The 18,241-nt window shown below is 54.9% G+C and overlaps 1 protein-coding gene across 2 annotated transcripts in view; it reads right to left on the bottom strand.

Moving 5' to 3' along the window:
• The window catches only part of MARK4 (microtubule affinity regulating kinase 4), a 30,142-nt gene extending 15,609 nt beyond the window's left edge, over positions 1–14,533 (bottom strand). The window contains exons 1-8 of one of the 2 annotated variants that reach the window (XM_070771256.1): positions 14,213–14,533; positions 9,276–9,476; positions 6,689–6,742; positions 6,543–6,591; positions 5,750–5,815; positions 5,544–5,614; positions 4,404–4,460; positions 1,585–1,821 (exon numbers count right to left, since the gene is read on the bottom strand). In XM_070771256.1, coding sequence (XP_070627357.1) covers positions 1,585–1,821; positions 4,404–4,460; positions 5,544–5,614; positions 5,750–5,815; positions 6,543–6,591; positions 6,689–6,742; positions 9,276–9,476; positions 14,213–14,263 — 786 coding nt within the window. In that variant the 5' untranslated portion in view covers positions 14,264–14,533. The remainder of the gene's footprint in view (positions 1–1,584; positions 1,822–4,403; positions 4,461–5,543; positions 5,615–5,749; positions 5,816–6,542; positions 6,592–6,688; positions 6,743–9,275; positions 9,477–14,212) is intronic. The other variant, XM_070771255.1, reaches the window with a different exon arrangement.
• Between the last annotated feature and the right edge of the window lie 3,708 nt (positions 14,534–18,241).

Below are 18,241 nucleotides of genomic sequence, written 5' to 3'. Positions count from 1 at the left end.
GGCTCAGGAAGATTGTTATCTGATCTCATCAAGTCCTCACATCGCTGCTATGAGGCTGGTACTTTAGGGTCCTCACTGAACAGAGGGGGAGACTGAGGCTCAAAGGGGCTGGCTGACTGGCTGACGCCATGGTGACAAGGGGCCCCTCCAACTTATCACTCAGGGCTTTGCTGTCCTGTCCTTGGCAATGACGTCCCCGATCCCCTGACTGCTCCTCTCGGCCACTTTGAACAGGCCTGAGCACTCCTGCCGGAATTTTGGAATTCCCACCCGAAATGCACCACCTGGATCCAATCAGGAGGAAACACTGGGCAACCCAGGCCGAGGGAGGCTCTTTCTCCAAGATGACTGGCCTGAACTCATCACTGCCGGCCGCGGAAGACAAAGAACCGCCCAGGAGCTGTTCCAGATGAAAGGAGACTAAAGAGACAGGACAACCGAATGCAATGAGGGTGCCCGAGGGGACGCTGGGATAGGAGAAGAAAATAGCTGCCAAGGATATTCTTGGGATGACTGATGAAACCCAAGCACGGGCCGTGGGTTAGAGCTGGGGACTGCATCAGCGCTGGATTTCCTGAGCGTGATCGTGGACGGAAAATGCCCCACCTCAGGGGATCCCGGCTATACGCAACCTTCAGAGGGGGAAGGGATGTGGTGTCTACAACTGACTCCCGTATGTTCCATCAGGAACCGCGATGGCAGTGAGAACACGGGCATATGCAGACACATACATGCAGCACACGTGGCCACGGGCTGGCAATCAGAGCATCTCCCGAAAAGGACTCTGTCCTCTGTTCTAGTCTGACAACTTCTCTGTTGATCAGCATGTTTCAGAATTAAAAATTCAAAGGGAGAAAAAAAAAGAAACAACCCAACACTACAACTCACCCCACGCTTCCCACCCCCTTCTATAGAACTGGCCAGCATCTAATGTGCTATATATTTTGCTTATTATTTTATTTTCTGCCTGGCTCTGTTGCAAGAATGTCAGCATGAGACAAGGATTTTTTTTTTTTTAGTGCACCATTCAATGGTTTTTTAGTATATTCACTGAGCTGTTGCAGTTATCACTCAAATCCATTTTAGAACATTTTCATTACCCCCAGGAGAAACCCTGTCATCCAACTCCCGCCGCCTCCCTCGTCTTAGGCAACCACTGATCTGCTCTTGGTCTCTGTGATTGCCTGTTCTGGACACTTCATAGGCATGGAATCTACCACGGGGGGCCTTTAGTGACTGGCTTCTCCCACTTGGCCTGTTTTCAGGGATCACCCGGGGAGCAGCATGTCTCCTTTGTTTACCCCATGTCTGCAAAACTTAAAATAGAGCCCGACTCGTGGACAGTAAACAATAACTATATACGGAGTGGATGGGTGAGTGAGCGGGGTTTGAATCCAAGCTTGCCAGCTGCGAGCCCATGCCCGAACCCCGACGTTGTCCTGCCTGACCCCCATCTTGCCTTGAGAACTCAGCCCCTGCCCCTCCGGGCCTCTGCAGGGGAGGGATCTGGGGGATGGGGACTGTGAAGGCCAGAGACACCCTCCCCAGGGGAGTCAGAGCCCCCGTGCCAGCCTCGCCCAGCACCTTGAGGTTGTGCCCGTCGAAGGGCAGGGAGCCGCTGACGAGCGTGTACAGGATGACACCGAGGCTCCAGATGTCCACTTCCGGCCCGTCGTACTTCTTGCCCTGGAACAGCTCCGGGGCGGCGTACGGGGGGCTCCCGCAGAATGTGTCCAGCTTCGAGCCCAGCGTGAACTCGTTGCTGAAGCCAAAGTCGGCAATCTTGATGTTGGCCTCGGCGTCCAGCAGGAGGTTCTCGGCCTGCCAGGCAAGGAGAGGGCAGAGGGCGGATGTGTGCGGCGCCAGAGCCAGCCAACCTGGGGCGGTCGCGGCCTCGTCCCTTCTTCCTGTGTGACCTCGGGCAGTGACTTTACTTCTCTGGGTCTAGTTTCCTCATCCATATGACAGCGATAATCAGGGTCCCCACCTCACAGGGACGTGTGAGAATTAAGTGAGTCAAACCGTGCAAAAGGCCTCAGACAATGTTTCACGCCCGGTAAGTGCTATGTAATGTGCTTCTCTGGTGGGTCAGCAGTAAAGAACCCGCCTGCCAAGGCAGGAGACGTGGGTTCCATCTCTGGTCCGGGAAGATCCCCTGGAGAAGGAAATGGCACCTTGCTACAGCATTCTTGGCTGGGAAATCCCCTGGACAGAGGAGTCTGGTGGGTTACAGTCCATGGGGTCTCAAAGAGTCAGACCCGACTGAGCGACTAAATAACAAGCACTATATAATTAATATTAGCTCTTATTCTTCCACGTAGCCTGCAGGGCTGAAGGTCCTCAGGCACTCCCCTGCCCATCTCTGAGTCTCAGTTCACCCAGCAGAAAAAAAATGAGGATGGACTGCTCAACACTTATAAAAATGAAAATCATTTCATATAAAACTTACTATGCACCTACTATGCACCGGGCTTTTAGACTATCCTTTCTAAAAGTAGCTACATAATGCGGGGCTCAAGTACAGATTCTGGAAGCACCCTAGCTTTGAATCCCAGCTCTACCACCCACTCGCTGTGTGAGTTCAGGTGGATTACCAGCCCTCTCTGTCCCTCAGTTTCTGGTGTGTAAACTGAAGGTCATTATAGCACCGGCCTCACAGGCGGTTTTGGGGTTCACTGAAAAGTGCTCATCGCAGCACATGGGACAGAGTCAGCACTCAATAAATACTCTACATGCTATGTATAGGCTTTTGTCTATTTTTGGTGCCAGGGGTTTGTGTATTTGCCATTTCATAGGCGAGAAAACAAGAGGCTCAGGGAGGCCACGTCACGCCTCCCTGAGAGCATGAAAGTAGCAGAGCTGGAACCCAGAAGAGGCCTGCCGTCTCCACAGCCCGAGTGTGGAAGAAGCCTCCTGCACCCCTCTTCCTCTCGTGTGTTGACTACACCTGACGCACAAAAAACCTACCCTTCAGAATGCTGCTGGCGCCCGACCCCTGCCAACCTCCGCCTTTCCCCAACCCAGCGTGCAGGGCTTCCTCCTGGTCTCCCTCCCTCCTGGTGGTACATTTCGGTACCACCCTTCCGCACCTCTGACCTGACAAAGGGACAGAACCCATACAGATATACACCAAACCTCCATCTAGGGGCACCTCCATCTTGCTCAGGGGTGACACTCCCCGTTGTGGCATCGGAGGCTCCAGAGTTCAGCCCCACCCTCCCATCTGGGTTGCTCCTCCTCGGCGGTCCCCTGGGTGCACTAACCGGATCCCCAAGTCCCCTTTTAGCCACTTCCAGGACCCTCCACCAGGGGGCGCGCCTCCCCTAGGCTGTTGGCAATGGCTCGCTCACACCCCTGCAGGGCAAACTCACGCCTCTGAGGAGCTTCCTCAGCGGGCTGTGTGGGGATTAGGGCAGCACAGAGACAGTGTTTCGAACTTCTACAGCAGTTTGACAGAATTTTCTGTTTGTTTTTTTTTTACTCTTATAATAATCATCTTAAAATCAGGCTTGCATTTTATTTTTTCTTCTATTTTTTTGGTCTCACTGGGATCTTAGTTCCCTGACCAAGGATCGAACCTGTGCCCCCTGCGGTGGAAGCGTGGAGTTCTAACCACTGGACCACCACAGACGTTCCTTGGGCTTGTACTTTATACATCTCTTTTTCCTTTAATTTTTATTACACTTTACCCAAGCCCCTGTCCACAACGGCTTGGGAGCTGAAACCACTCAAACAAACCCAGTATTCTGTGCTGGAAACCTTGAGAAGCAGTTCCTTAAGTACTTAGCCCAGGGCCTGGGACACAGTGGGTGCTCAAGAAATCACCATCAGGACAACGGACGACCTGATTCGGACCAGACACACGTTTCCTGAGAAAGGAGGTTCTCTCGGGTGGGAGGTGTGCAGCAGGGGCCCTGGGACACAGAGCCCAGCCCGGTGGTGCGGCGGAGCAGGGCAGGCCCTGCTGAGTCTCCCGTCCCCACCAGGCGCTCGCCGTCCCTCTTGAGTTCAAAGATGCCTGTGACTCTGATACCCTGGAGGCTGTGGGACTCTGGGGCTCTAGGATCTCAATTCTCGAAGCTTCCTGAATGTTCTAAAGTCTCTGGAGACTGAGAGTGATGTTCCGTACCGTGTGCGTCCCAGCGACCTTGCCCGGGACGCGGGTGACTGCCCGAGGCCGTTCGGGGACACTGTTTCTTTCCCCTGTGTTCACGCCTCCCGCCCCCGCCCCCACCTGCTCCCCGCTTTGGCTGGCCTTGTTTTTGCCACAGAAGCCTGGGGACAAGTCAAGGGGTTCTGGATGCAGCGGGAGAGCATGTGTAGGCAAGGAAGGGAGATGCGGTGGAGGGTGCGGGGTGTCGGGGGACTGCAGCGGGCGTCTGCGGGCTGAGCCGGGGGCTCACCTTCAGGTCCCTGTGGACAATGTTTTTCTGGTGACAGTAGTGCACAGCCGATACGATCTGCAGGGGACGGGAGAAGAGGGGAGCTTGGTTACTTGTGGCCCCCTAAGCTCTCAGGTTCCTTCAGAGACCCCATGAACCTACCCACAACTGAGCTCTGGCCTCCAGGCCTCCCCAAGCACAGGCCATGATGCTGGGTCCCCACCGAGTCCTAACTCTGCCCACTCCCCACCCAGTCACAGCAGGAAATGAAGACGGCGCTGCCCCGACACACGCCTCCACGCAGAGGAGGAGCCGCCCTCCTGGCAGGGGCATGTCGAGAAACACACACGAGAGCATCATACACCCAAACACAGACAGGCAGCCCCAGCACACCGGGGCTTAAGCCCTGCGCACCCAGCATAGCTGTGTCCAGCAGCTGGACAGTGCCGGATCAACATTCTTGCTCAGGTCTCTTCACCCTCCAAACCCTCTTACGTACCCGGGCATCCTCACTGCCACGCACCTGTACATCCACACACCTCCTTATCCACCTGGACATCCTGACGCCATACACACTCTGGCCCATCAACCCATATGCCCACCCTTGGGCTCCCTCGCACCTGCTTATATACCCGAGCATCCTCACTGCCACAGAGCTGAAACCACACGCCCTCTTACCCACACGCCTGGGCACCCATATATTTTGTGCCCTCTTACCCACAAACTTAAACCCACACTTGGGGTTCCCTCACCCACACACCCCAGCTACCATTTCCACTTTTACCCAAAGAGCTACACACCTGTATCCCTGGACACCCACACTCGTTTACTTACGCATCTCAGCACCCTGGTACCTGCGTGCCCTCTTAGGCACACTCCTATATACTGGGCGCACCTTCACACTCACACACCGGACACTGGCCTACCTGGGCACCTTCAGGCTTGGTCCTCTCACCGAGCCAGCTAGGTAGCTGCACCCCTGCATCTGAATAGCCTCACATCTGGCCCTCTGCATGCCCATGGCCACCCAACTGTCCACCCTCACCCCCACCCCGACTTAAGCCACGCCCCCAGGCCCTGCAACAGCCCAGACTCACAATCAGACCCTCATTCCTGGAGACTGGCCGCCCCTCCCAGCCCCGCCCCAGCCATGACCCTGACCTGTCGGAACTTGGCTCGAGCCTCCTTCTCCTTCATGCGGCCGTGCGACACGAGGTAGTCAAACACTTCTCCTGCAGGGCAGAGGCCAGTGGGTCAGGCGGGGCATGGTGGGGGGTGGTGGCGCAGAGAGCAGGGCAGGGAGGGGAGGGGCGGGGCATGGTGGCGGGGCAGCACGAAGAGCAGGGCGGGGAGGGGAGGGACCTCACCAGCACTTGCATATTCCATCACCAGGTACAGCGTCTTCTCCGTCTCAATCACCTCGAATAGCTTCACTGCAGTGGCCAGGGGGTGGTGGTAGAGGGGTTAGGCGAGAAGAGACCCCTCAGCCTCCACCTGCACTCGGTAACTGCACATGTGCTGACCACGACACCCCTTACTCAAGAACAGTCAATGGCTCCCTACTGATGGCAAGATTTTTCCAAACTCCCTGACCCCACTTGACCACCGTCTCCACTTCCTCACAAGAATGTCAGCTCTGTGAGGCTGGGGATGTGTGCCTGTTTTCTTCACTGCTGGGCTCCAGAGTCTGGCACATGAGCAGCCACTCAGGGAATACTTACTGAGTCCATGAACAAACGGATAAATAAATGCTGCGGCCACATTCAGGCCAGGCCATATCCTGCTTCTCTGGTAAAGACCTCACTCTCTCGGCTCTGACTAATGATAATGACAATGACAATGGATGCTGCTGATGACAATAATCAGAGCGGCTCCCACAGCTTAGCTCCGAACTAAGTGTTCTGCACGCACGATCTTATCCGGTCCTCACAATGACCTTGAAGTAATAAGCCCTCTTATCACCCCCCACTCCAGAGGAGGACACTGAGGCTCAGGGAGGTTGAGTGACTCACCCAAGGTCACACAGCCAGGAAGCAGGGATACTGCTATGAGAAAACATTTCTTTCTAACTGCTACAATAGCCAGTTCTCTCTCCCCCGATTCTCTTTTCCCAAGTGCCCTGGCTGGTGTCCACCACGCCCACTCCCTTCCCCTCCTCACCGATGTTGGGGTGGTTTAGGCCCTTCATGATACGGACTTCTCGGAACAGCTGGAAGAAAGGAAAAAAGAGCAAGATGAGGGTGGGGGGTTTCAAGGACCCTCTCCCCAACCTTTCCCCCGCCTTGCTCCCTCTCCCTGGGTCTCACCTTTTGCAGGCTGCTGGGGTTCAGCTGGGTTTTGTCGATGATCTTGATGGCGACCTGGAGATGGAAGAAAGGGGGAAAGGTCAAGGTACCACAGGTCCTCAAGCTGGGAAAGGGCCCCTCATCCAGACACCCTGGTATGTCCTTCCTTTGTCCCCTTTCAGAAACAGCGCTCTACCCGGGCCATTCTTAGTGGATGGGGATTGGAACCGCAGGGCCTTTGCACATGCTGTTATCACCATGTCCAGTGCTACCCTTACTTCTGCAGGGAAATATCCCCTATGCCATCATGGGGTCTGGTTGGGGCTGCTCCAGGGGCCTGTCCAGAGTGAGGGTGACCGAGACCCTGAGGGGACCCCTGTGTGAGGGCATCTCAGATCATTCACACTGTGGAACAAGAAATAATAGCTCACATTTATCAAGTAGTCACATGAGCCAGGCCCTGGTCTATGTGCTTTACAAATGAGAACTCTTTTTTTTTGGGCCACCTGGCATGTGGGATCTTACTCCCTCAAGCAGGGATTCAACCTGCACCCTTTGTACTGGAAGCACAGAGTCAACCACTGGACCACCAGGATAAGTCCCTAAATAAGAACTCTTTGAATTCTCCCAACAACCCCAGGAGATTATCCTCATTTTCACAAATGGCACAGAGCTGTTCCAAAATGTGGCCAAGGTTATACGGCTGGGAAGTTTGTGGGCTGGGGGTTGAACTTATGCAGCTTGACAGAGTCAACCTTTTACACACTTAAAATCTATAGCTAGTTTTGAAAGAGTTTTGGGATAGTCATCATTGGGGAAAAATCAAAATGTTATTGAAGCCTCTTTATACTTATCTTGCAGTTTAGCTAAGTTTTTATTTTGAATTACACATTAGGGTACAGCACTTCAAAAGTCTTAATCCAGCTTAGGTCTTTGGTTTTCTCAAAGAGTTTTGGGGTTACCCTCAGTCACCCCAGATCCACTGGATTACAGAACTCTTCCCCTGGGAGGCTCTGTTCCCTAAGAAACCCCTGGAGTCACGTTCAAAACCCATGTGAGGGGAATAATGCACTTTTTGCAGGGGAAGAGGGTCCCTAAGCTTCCTTTATATTTTCACAAATGGGTTTTTAATCTCGACAAGCACTTTGTATGCCAGTATTGAGATGATCATATGGTTTCTGTCCTTGAATCTGTGAATGTGGCAAAGTACATGAATAAATTGTCAATTTGAAAAGAACTGTGCATTCCTCAAATAAACCCAGCCTTGTCACCATGCAGCTTTCTTTAATTGACACGTCAGAGTCTATTTGCTAATATTTTGTTGAAGCTTTCTGTATCTATATTCACACGTAAGACTAGCCTCCAATTTTATGTCTTACCTGGTTTCACTGTCACTGTTGAACAAGCACATAAAATCTGGCAGCGGAACCTCTTTCTCTAGTCTCTGGAAGTACTGGCATAAAACTGGAATGTTCGGTACAATTTGCCCATAAAACCACTGGGGCCTGGTATCTTTTGTGTGTATGGCATAGACAATGTGAGAGCAGGAGAAACTGCTCCTGTCACTTCTCTAAAATTGAAAGAGGTGTAGAGGGGTCATAAACACACCCAATCTCTTTTTATCCCCCACAATGGCACCCCACTCCAGTACTTTTGTCTGGCAAATCCCATGGATGGAGAAGCCTGGTAGGCTGCAGTCCATGGGGTCGCTAGGAGTCGGCCACGACTGAGCGACTTCACTTTCACTTTTCACTTTCATGCACTGAAGAAGGAAATGGCAACCCACTCCAGTGTTTTCGCCTGGAGAATCCCAGGGATGGGGGAGCCTGGTGGACTGCCGTCTATGGGGTCGCACAGAGTCGGACACGACTGAAGCGACTTAGCAGCAGCAGCAAGTGTGAGTTACAGACTCCTCTCCATTTCTGCAACATTGTTGCCACACTCAGTGTATATATGCCCACCTTAGAAGGCTAGGTGGGGAGGGTGCCTAAACATGAATAAACCTCTTGCATTCTCAATCAAGATCACTGGAAGACTCCATTGTGGACTCCAATGGTGGACTCCAAAGTCCACCATTAAAACAGGGAGGTGGCCTAGGTGTAGGGGCTTCCCAGGTGACACTAGGGGTAGAGAACCCGCCTGCCAATGTGGGAGACGTAAGAGACATGGGTTTGATCTCTGGGTGGGGAAGATCCCCTGGAGGTGGACATGGCAACCCACTCCAATATTCTTGACTGCAGAATCCCATGGACAGAGGAGCCTGGTGGGCTACAGTCCATGGGGTCGCAAAGAGTCGGACACGACTGAAGCGACTGAGCATGCGCGCACGGCCTAAGTTTAGGCACAAAAGCCATGTGACTTCAAAGAAACTGTGCATATGGCTTGCCTGTGACCTGACTGAGATGCCCCACAATTCCAGGGACGCCTGAAACTAGCTCTCTTCTCCTACTTGGGTTGTTCTGGAACAAAAATCGAAGATGTTCTGAGAGTCAGAGATTTACCTGCGGTCACAAAGCCAAGTGAGGGCCAAGCCTGACCTCCTCCCACCAAGCACCAGGGCTGCAGGATTCTGCCCCCAGCCCCGCTCCCCGCCCCACCCTCCACTCACCTCCCGGCCAGTAAGGATGTGGCGGGCCAGCTTGACTTTGGCAAAGTTGCCTTTCCCAATGGTCCTCAGCAGGCGGTAGTTGCCTACGTGGGGCTGCTCCTCAGGACAGGAGGCGATGGAGTTCCGGCAGCGGGCGCCCAGGGAGCGGCTGGACCAGGACGGGCCCTTGTCCGAGGAGCGGCCACTGCCCAGGGTGCCATGCTGAGTGGGGGAGACGGAGCGTGAGTGGCGGGCAGCGCCCGTCCAACCCGCCAGCATGCTCGGGCGGCTAACTCCAGCCATGGCCACTGCCCCCCTCAAGGCCCTTTGCAAACCCATGCGGGACAGAGACCTTTGGTTCCCCTACCCTTCTCTCCAAAAAGATGTCTCCAAGAACAAAGATGCTGGGGGCCCCCCAACTCTTAGGCACCTGGGACCCCAGATATCAGCTGTCTTCTTCTTTCCCCTTCCCTTTGATCAGGCTACCCCTACCTCAATGTCCTCTCCTAATTACTGGGACCTCCATCAGCTCCAAGATACTTGATTCTAATGCTGCAGCCCTCAACCCCCATGTCTGAACTCAACCCTCTACCCCAACTCTCACTGCTCCTAACTTTCCATATTCTCTCTGTCCCCACCCAGCCCCTCAATTCCATGGCAAACCCATGTATCAACATTTCACTCCCAGTTTCCTGCTCCTACTGTTTTCTTCTGATCCTTACTGCCCCCAGTTCTACTCCAAACACTGTAACCAACCGTCTTTCATTCCACCCTGACACTGTAGGCCACACTGTTAACCTTCCTCTGGTAGGAGACTTTGTTGCCTCCTCTATCCCCCCAACCCCCACCACTGCCCTGTGAAACACCGCAGCTCCATCGGCGCCCCGACCCGCGGTCTCCCACGCCACACCACAATCTGTCCCTGACGTTCTGTTCCTGCCGTCCTGTCCCTTCCGGGCCTCTCCCCCCGCAGGTCACCTGCCTGCTCCTGGCTGCCCTGCCCTCATTGTGAGCCCCAGGGACTGTGCCTCCCTTTCAGAGCTGGGGCCCAGGGTGCGGGAGACAGAGGCCCCAAGCCAAGATGGCTCAGCTCAGACCCTGTGCTGTCCCTGAGCCCTTCCCAGGGCTGGGGGATGGGACTCAGGAGGACAGGGAACTGAGGAAGAGAGAAGGCTAAATATGCAACAAAGAGAAGGGCCCAGGGCAGCTCCTTGCAGGGACTCTGCCAGGCCACTTAACAGTGATGATGACCAATATCTAATGAGCACTGGTCATTAAAGCATCATCATCCCCATTTTACAGGTAGGAAAACTGAGGCTCAGGGCTTCCCGGGTGACTCAGATGGTAAAGAATCCGTCTGCAATGCAGAAGACCTGAGCTCAATCCCTTGGTTGGAAAGATCCCTTGGAGAAGGGAATGGCTACCCCTTCCAGTATTCTTGTCTGGAGACTTCTGGGACAGAAGAGCCTGAAGGGCTACTTATAGTCCATGGGGTCACAAAGAGTCGGACACGACTGAGTGACTAACACTTTCACTTTCAACTGAGGTTCATAGCTGGGACCTGAACCCAGATGGTGTACCCTAGAGTTATGTCTTCCCCTTCGCCACACCATGCTGCCTCACGCTCCTGTCATTTTTATTAAGTAGCCTTTACTACGGGCCAAATCCTGGGCTTTAATGCACCTCATCTGCATTTAATCCCCACAGCAGCCCATTGAGGGTGGCACCAGCACCCCCATATTCCAGAGGAGAAACTGAGGCTTGTGGTGAGATGCTGCCTTGTCAAGGTCACACGGTTCATTCATAAGAAACAGGGAGGTAATGTTCCCCATGAGGGGCAGAAAGACAGCCGCAGTGCTGGAGCCCTAGCCGCATGCCTGTGGCCCACTGTGCCATCACCCTGGCCTCCAAGGGGGGCCCGATTATGATCCGCACTCCTTACACAGGGACCCCAGGGCTGAGGCACGGTCAGTACCTTGCCCAAGGTCACAGGGCAGAAGGAACAGAGTGCCTAGGATTTGAACCCGGCTCTGCAGACTCCTGAGCCCCCAGCTCTTTCCCACATTCCCCGCTGGGCTGCTCACAACCCCGGGCCTCCTCCCAGGGGAAGGTGGGAAAGGAGTTGGAGATCCTGGCAGATAACAGCTCTGATTCTCACCCAGATAAGGGCTTGGAGAAGAATCCCCATTAGGTGGCACCAGGGGAGCCAACTGGGGCTGGGCTGGCATCCCACTGAAGGCAGCGTGGCTGAGGAACCCCTGCAAGGGGCCGCTGGGGCAGTGGGTGATAAAGCCCCCAGGGGCTGGGGGCGGGAGCTAAAATTGGCGAGCACCACCAGCTGGCCCAGCTCCCTCCTGACCGGCTGGCGCCCCAACACTGAGCCTGTTGCTAGGGAACCTCCAGAGGCTGGGTGGTAGGGGGCCTGGAACTTGGGCATGACCCCACATGGCTGTTGTCATGGTAGGTGGCGTCATGTCCAGGTGGCAAAAGAGGGGGGTATGATGACCTCAGATTCCAGAAGAGGTGACCCTCTGCCAGGACTGACAAGCAGATCTTACAGACTAGAGTTGGGAGGAGAGGGGAGAATTAACCATCCCCGAATTTCCCCACACATCTGAACATGAGGAGGAGGAAGTGCTTGTATGAGCCCTGTTTGCTGGATGAGGAAACTGAGGTTCAGAGAGGTGAGGTCACTTGCCTGAGGTCACACAGCTAGGGAGGGACAGAAACTCGATGTGAACTTGTGCTTCTCCGGATAACCAAAGTCATTAACAACAACAATAATAATAGCAGCTACAATAGGCCTGGTCCTATGCATCTTACTCACATAATCTCATTGGCTCCTTTTACAACATCCCTAACAGGGAGGTGCTACCATCCATCCCATTTAGAGGTGAAGAAACTGAGGCTCCAAGCAGGGAATGGGCCTGCAGGCCCGCACAGCAACCAGTGACAGCCCTGTACTGAGGATGCACTGCCGTCTGACTCGCACCCGCGGTCACAGCAGCTGCGAACACGTGTGGGGCGCGTCCTGTGTGTCAGGCTTGCCCCATCATCTCGACTAATCCTCTGAGGAATTCAAATGATCACCCCCATTTTGCAGGGCAGGAAACTGAGGCTCAGAAGGAGAGAACCAGCTATCTGAGGTCACAGGGCAAAGTGGCTGGCATAGCCAGGCCTGTGGGCTCCCTGTCACAGCCTGGGGTGACTGGGGGAGTGGTGGTTCTCATTGGAAACTCCAAATCAGAGTCTGGCCCGGAGCATGATGGCCGGTGGCGGCAGTGGTGACGGTGATGAGGGACAGAGCTTTCTGAGGCAGGGTCCTGCGAGACGAAGGGACAGAGACAAAACTCTCTGGTGGGCATCTAGGGTGAGGCTGGCTGGGGATTGGCAGGGAGCTGGCAGAACGCCCGGGGGGGAAAGGGATGAAGAACCCAGCTGGGGAAAAGTCTGGCATTGTTTGGTGGGAGAGTCTTCAGAAGTGCTGAGAGTGAACAGAAATTAGGGAAATGAGGATTAGGGGGATCGATCTCCTTGGGGTTGTTCCGGGATGTGGTGTAGGGGCAGGGGGACCTGGGAACAGTGGGAAGGGTCCAAGCCATGGGGCAGTGGAAGTCAGTGGCCAAGGATACCTGAGCCAGGGGCCTGGGTCTTGAGGAAACTCCTAGAAGTTAAAGAAGAGGGTTTCCAGGAGCAGTCCCTGGAACCAGAGAGAGGTCCAGGGGCCTGAAATCCTGGGGAAGGGGCTTCCCGGGCAAGCGGTGGATCCAAGGGACAAAGCCTGAGCCTGGTGGGAGGTCAGGGGCCTAGGAACCTGGGGAGAAAGCTCCCAGCAGACAGACACCAAGAGAAGAGGGCTTAGACCAGGGCAAAACCAGAAGCTTCAAGCCCAGGAGTCTTCTGGAAGAAAGATCTGGGGCCAGGCCTTGTGGGCTGGGGAAGGGTTCTTACACTGAGGAGGGGGCTTCCCTGGGAGGCCAGACCCCCTGACAAGGAAGAGGGAGGCCCTGGGGGCAGCAGAAGGGATGGGGGCCTGGAGCTCTAAGGGGTGAGGTAGTATCCTGTCAGAAGCGGGGGTCACAGGGTTGAGGGCTTGAGGAGGGGGCTTGCCTGAAGCAGAGGAGTTGATACAGGAAGGATGAGGCCTGGAGTCAGATTGGTTCAGGGCCTAGAAATCTGAGACTGAGCTGGGGGTGCCTGGAAGTTGGAAGCCAAGGCTTCCTGGGAGAGGAAGAGACCAGAGAGGGTCCGGGGTGGGGGGGGATCTGTGGGGATGGGAGGTGCTGAGGATCCAGAGACAGGGCTGCTTGGAAGATGGGGACCAGGCCTTGGAAGTGGAGAGACCTTGAACAAGCTAGAAAGGGCCCTCGGCCCAGGAAAGGTGGAACTGGCTTCCTGTGAGGGGGTGCCCACAGGAGCCAGGAGCATTCTGGAGGGCCGGAAAGCTGTGGATGAGAAGAGGGGATCATGGGGAACCCGGCACCCAGATCCAGTCGCCGAAGGCCAGAGGGCAGAGGAAGCACCGGGCCAGGCCTCCCTGGGTGGGGGAGCGGGGGCCGGGGCTGGGCCTTGGGGTCAGGAGCCCGGCAAATCCGGGAAGGGGCCAGCAGTCGGAGGCAGGCGGCCTGGAGGGGAAGGGGCTTAAGAACACTCCGGAGAAGGGAGGGGCTCCTGCAAGGCAGGGGAGGGGGCTTCCTGGAGAGAAGAGACCCAAGCGGAAGCGGTCTGCAGAGGGACAAGAGAGGGGTCCCGCGAGAGAGGCGCCCCCAGGGGTCGGGCTGGGCTGAGGAGTGAGTGGGGGAGGGTCGAGAGGCCTGGAAGTCCGGGCGGGGGGTCGGGGGGTGGCGGGCCGGGCTGGAAAACGAAGGTAGGGGCTTGTGTGGCCAGGGGCACAGCAGGGCGAGGGGTTCGGCGGCCAGACCCGGCCGGGGCTCCCCAAGGGGCCGGGCCCCACTCACCGTGTCCGAGTTCCGATCGTTGCCCGGGGCTAGCGCCGTCCGCGAAGACATCTTCTCCGAGTCCCGGGGGACTGGGCGGCCGGGTCGGGGGGGGCGGGGGTCCCGGGGTCCCCTGTCTTCCCCTCCCCCCCCCCGCCGGCCTGGGGACGCGAGCTCAAAAGCTGGGCGCTGCGGACACCCGGGTTCGCACAGTGGGAGAGGGGGCAGGGCGGGGGAGGGAAAGGGATGCCGAGGGTCCTAGTGGCCCCGAACGGCGGGGGCCCGGGGCGCCATGGGGGCGGCGGGCAGGCGGGAGGGCGGGGGCCGGGGAGGGGGCGCGGAGCCGGCCCGGGCGGCGGCGGAGGGAGGTGGCGGAGGGGCCGGGGAGGAAGGGACGTCAGGGGGCGGGGCGCGCGGGGGCGGGGCCGCCGAGACCCCGCCCCCCGCCGCCGGCACTTAAAGGCGCAGGCCGGGGCCAGCCGGGGGCTCTCGGGGCGGAGGCAGGTCTGGGCGCGTCGGCTCGGAGCAGGTTCTCACCCGAGAGCAGAGACTCACCGGAAGAGAAGGAGTGAGAAACGCCGAGGCACGGCGCCAGAGACGCAGAGAAAGATACTGAGAGGCGCAGAGACGGGGAGGCTCAGGAAGAGAGAGACAAAGAGACACAAAGAGATAGAGAGACAGGGGTAGGGAGAAACAGAGACACAAAGAGATGAACAGGCAGCCAGACAACGGAGCGGCCAAAAGACAGAAGGGCAGAACGAGAGAGAAACGCTGGGAGAGACACAGACAGATAGGCAGGGTGAAAGACGCAGAGACACAGAAAGCGACAGAGACTGATCGATCCACGCACAGAGACGGAGGGACGGAGATGCACAGACCTGAGAAGAGAACGGAGACAAAGAGACAGGACTGACAGAGAAGCCCCCAAAGGCAACAACCAGGCCGACGGCGCTTCCCTGTTCTCCCTCCCAGCCCCGCCTCCTCCCCCGTCCAGGAAGCTCTGGGGACCGCGGGCTAAGGATGCTTGGGGGACGGTGTCTGGGCGGAGCCACTGAGGAAGGGTGACCAACCTCTCTAGCAATGCTGCCTCCCACCTCCCAGAAAACTCCAGACCCCGAGGTTGTGGGTTGCAGTCTCCTTTCCTTTGCAACCCAGTTGGGGTCTCAAGACTCTCTGTGTCTAGCTCTGGCACTCAGGACAGGCACTGGCTCTTTCTGGGCCTCAGTTTCACACTTGTATAAAGGGACGGGGAGGATCTGCATGTTGCCTTCCTAGCGGGGCTGAAGTAGGTGCAAAAGAGCCTGGTGCAAGCATTCTCCTGCTTGGCAAACTGAGACCAGAGAGGTCAAGGGCTTTGCTGAGATCACACAGTGCCGTGGGGACCACGCGTCCCCTCTAGACCAGGGTGGAATGAAAGGAAGACGGACACTGCCCTGGCCTTGGATTCAGCCCTTGCATGGGATCGATGTCTGAACGTCTTCCTGAACCTCAGTTTCCCTTCCTAAAAAACTGGTTTGACAATAATAGCAGCCTGCTGGAGCCAACTCAGCAAGCTGGTCGTTGAAGTCTCAGGGATTTTGGAGCTGGTTGTTAAACGGTCATTATTAAAAATTAAATTATGCAAACATACAATTAAATAAATTATATTTAAAGCAAAGATAATAGTCACCACGTCCTAATTATTTCACGTTTGGTTCTTATGTGTGATCCTGAGGTTATTTACATCTATTGTATTCTGTTACACTGAAACTGCTATGTAAGGGGTGACTGCACATCTCTTTTCCCCCAAACGCTTTCAGTGACATCACCCTGGTAGCCTGGAATTAGCCATGGTGGGAATATTTACACCATGGAAATTGGCACATGCTACAAAGAAAGGCTTTCCGCCCTCACTCAGCTGGTTGTAACGTCTTGACCTGTATGTCAATGCTTGATACTATCAGCTACATCTACTCACAGAGGCTTCCTCTGTGCCAGACTCTGAGCGCTTCATCCTTTCTGCTACAGCGTGAGATTGGATCATCATTGTCTCCCCCGCTTACAGAGGAAAAACCACATGCTGAAGTCCACACAGCTGGTAAGCAGCAGGGCTGAGATTTGAACACAAGCGTCACCAAACTCCACAAGGTAGGCTCTTGTCCACTATGGCTTCCTGTCTCTGGACAGTAAATGTAGCAGCCTAGCTCTGTGACAAATTAATGAGACTATGTAAGGAAAGCAGTTCTTGCGGGAACAGATTAGAATTTCTTAAACGGGTGATATTATTATTATTCAACAAATGGAGGCTGAGGAGTCTCAGGGATGGTGGGAGGCAGAGAGGGAGGAGCTCAGAATGTTGTTCTGGAAGCTTTGGGATCCCAAGGGTTCTGCGGGATGAGGGGTGGGGTCTTGGGAATGGGATAGAGGCTGAATCCGCCCAATCCCTTCCCAGCCCTAGCGCTGACAGCTGCAGTTCTCCGAAACACCACACGAGGGCAGAAGATCACCTCCCTACACAGGTTGCCCACCACTCCTGGGCTCACCCTGGCTCCGTAGTTCCAGTATAGTCCCCACCTCATTTCCCAGCTGGGGAAACTGAGGCTTAAAGAGGGGAGGGAGGCTGTGGCATGGATAACGTTAAAAAATTATGCTCATCAAAAGAAGCATACAAAAGACCATTTACTGTATAATTCCATTTATAAGAAATAGGCTTTCCAGGTGGCTCAGTTGTATAGGAATCTGTCTGCCAATCCAGGAGATGAGGGTTTGATCCCTGGGTTGAGAAGATTTCCTGGAGAAGGAAATGGCAACCCACTCTGGTATTCTTGCCTGGGAAATTCCATGGATAGAGGAGCCTGGAGGGCTACAGTCCATGAGGTTGTAAAGAGTTGGATACAACTTCACAACTAAACAACAATAAATTTATATGAAATATCCTGAACAGGTAAATCTTTAGTGACAGAAAGTAGAATCAGGGTTGCCAAAGGCTGGGGGGAGAGCGCAGTAAGGAACAACTGCTAACAGGTTTTAGGATTTAAGGATTTCTTTTTGGGGTGGTGAATTGGAATTAGATAGTGGGGATGGTTGCCACAACCTTGTGAATATACCAAAAACCATTGACATATGCTTTAAAAGGGTGAATTTTATGGCATAAGAATTACAGCTCAATAAAAAATTAAGTTAAAATAGAGGGAGAGATCCAACAGTGTCCATGGCCCATAACAGATGCTTGGTTCCAGCCGGCCTGCCTTCTCATTATCATGGGTCCACACTGACTTGGGGAGGACAAAGCCTGTTTCTCCCCTTGCCCTCTTGGCCACCAAATCAGCCCTTCCCCGGGACCCTCTGCTGACAAATCCAATCCTTGAATGGAGGCCTTCAGACCTTGGAATCTTAACCCCTGATGCACTTATCCCAACCTAATGAGCCCTCATTGGGGCTAGGGGAGAAGGAGTGATCCCTGAGCCCAGCTCCTGTCCCTAATGTCAACCCTACCTCATCCCAGCCCCAATCAAGCTGAGGCAAGTGATCATTCTCTCAGGCCAAACACCTGAGATACTAAACACCTGAGATACTATGCCTGGGAACCCAAAGGGCCACCTAAGCCTAAAACCCAGCCTTGAAAGTAACCCTAATCCTGCATCTCACTCCATTCAACCCCCAGCCCATTTCTAGCCCCAACCCATCTGCTGTCTTCATCCACAACTTCCCATCCTTAGCACTGCGCTATCCCCACTGGTGCATTCCGTTAACAGATCTTTACTGAGCACCTACTATGCGCCAGGCGTGTATTTAGGGTTATCATGATGAACACGGTAAGCAAAATCTGCATAGAATTTACGTTTGATTGGGACAGTCAGAAAATCCACCAGGGAGACAGAGGGATTTGATCATTTCAGATTGTAGAAAGTGCTCTAAAGTGAAGTTGCTCAGTCATGCCCGACTCTTTGCGACCCCATGGACAGTAGCCTGCACCAAGCTTCTCCGTCCATGGGATTTTCAAGGCAAGAGTACTGGAGTGGGTTGCCATTTCCTTCTTCAGGGAATCTTTCCAACCCAGGGATCGAACCC

This window comes from Bos indicus, chromosome 18 (assembly GCF_029378745.1).
Source record: "Bos indicus isolate NIAB-ARS_2022 breed Sahiwal x Tharparkar chromosome 18, NIAB-ARS_B.indTharparkar_mat_pri_1.0, whole genome shotgun sequence".
Classification (NCBI taxonomy): Eukaryota; Metazoa; Chordata; class Mammalia; order Artiodactyla; family Bovidae; genus Bos; species Bos indicus.
Note: the sequence above shows the minus strand (reverse complement) of the source record. Positions and strands in the feature narration are given on the sequence as shown.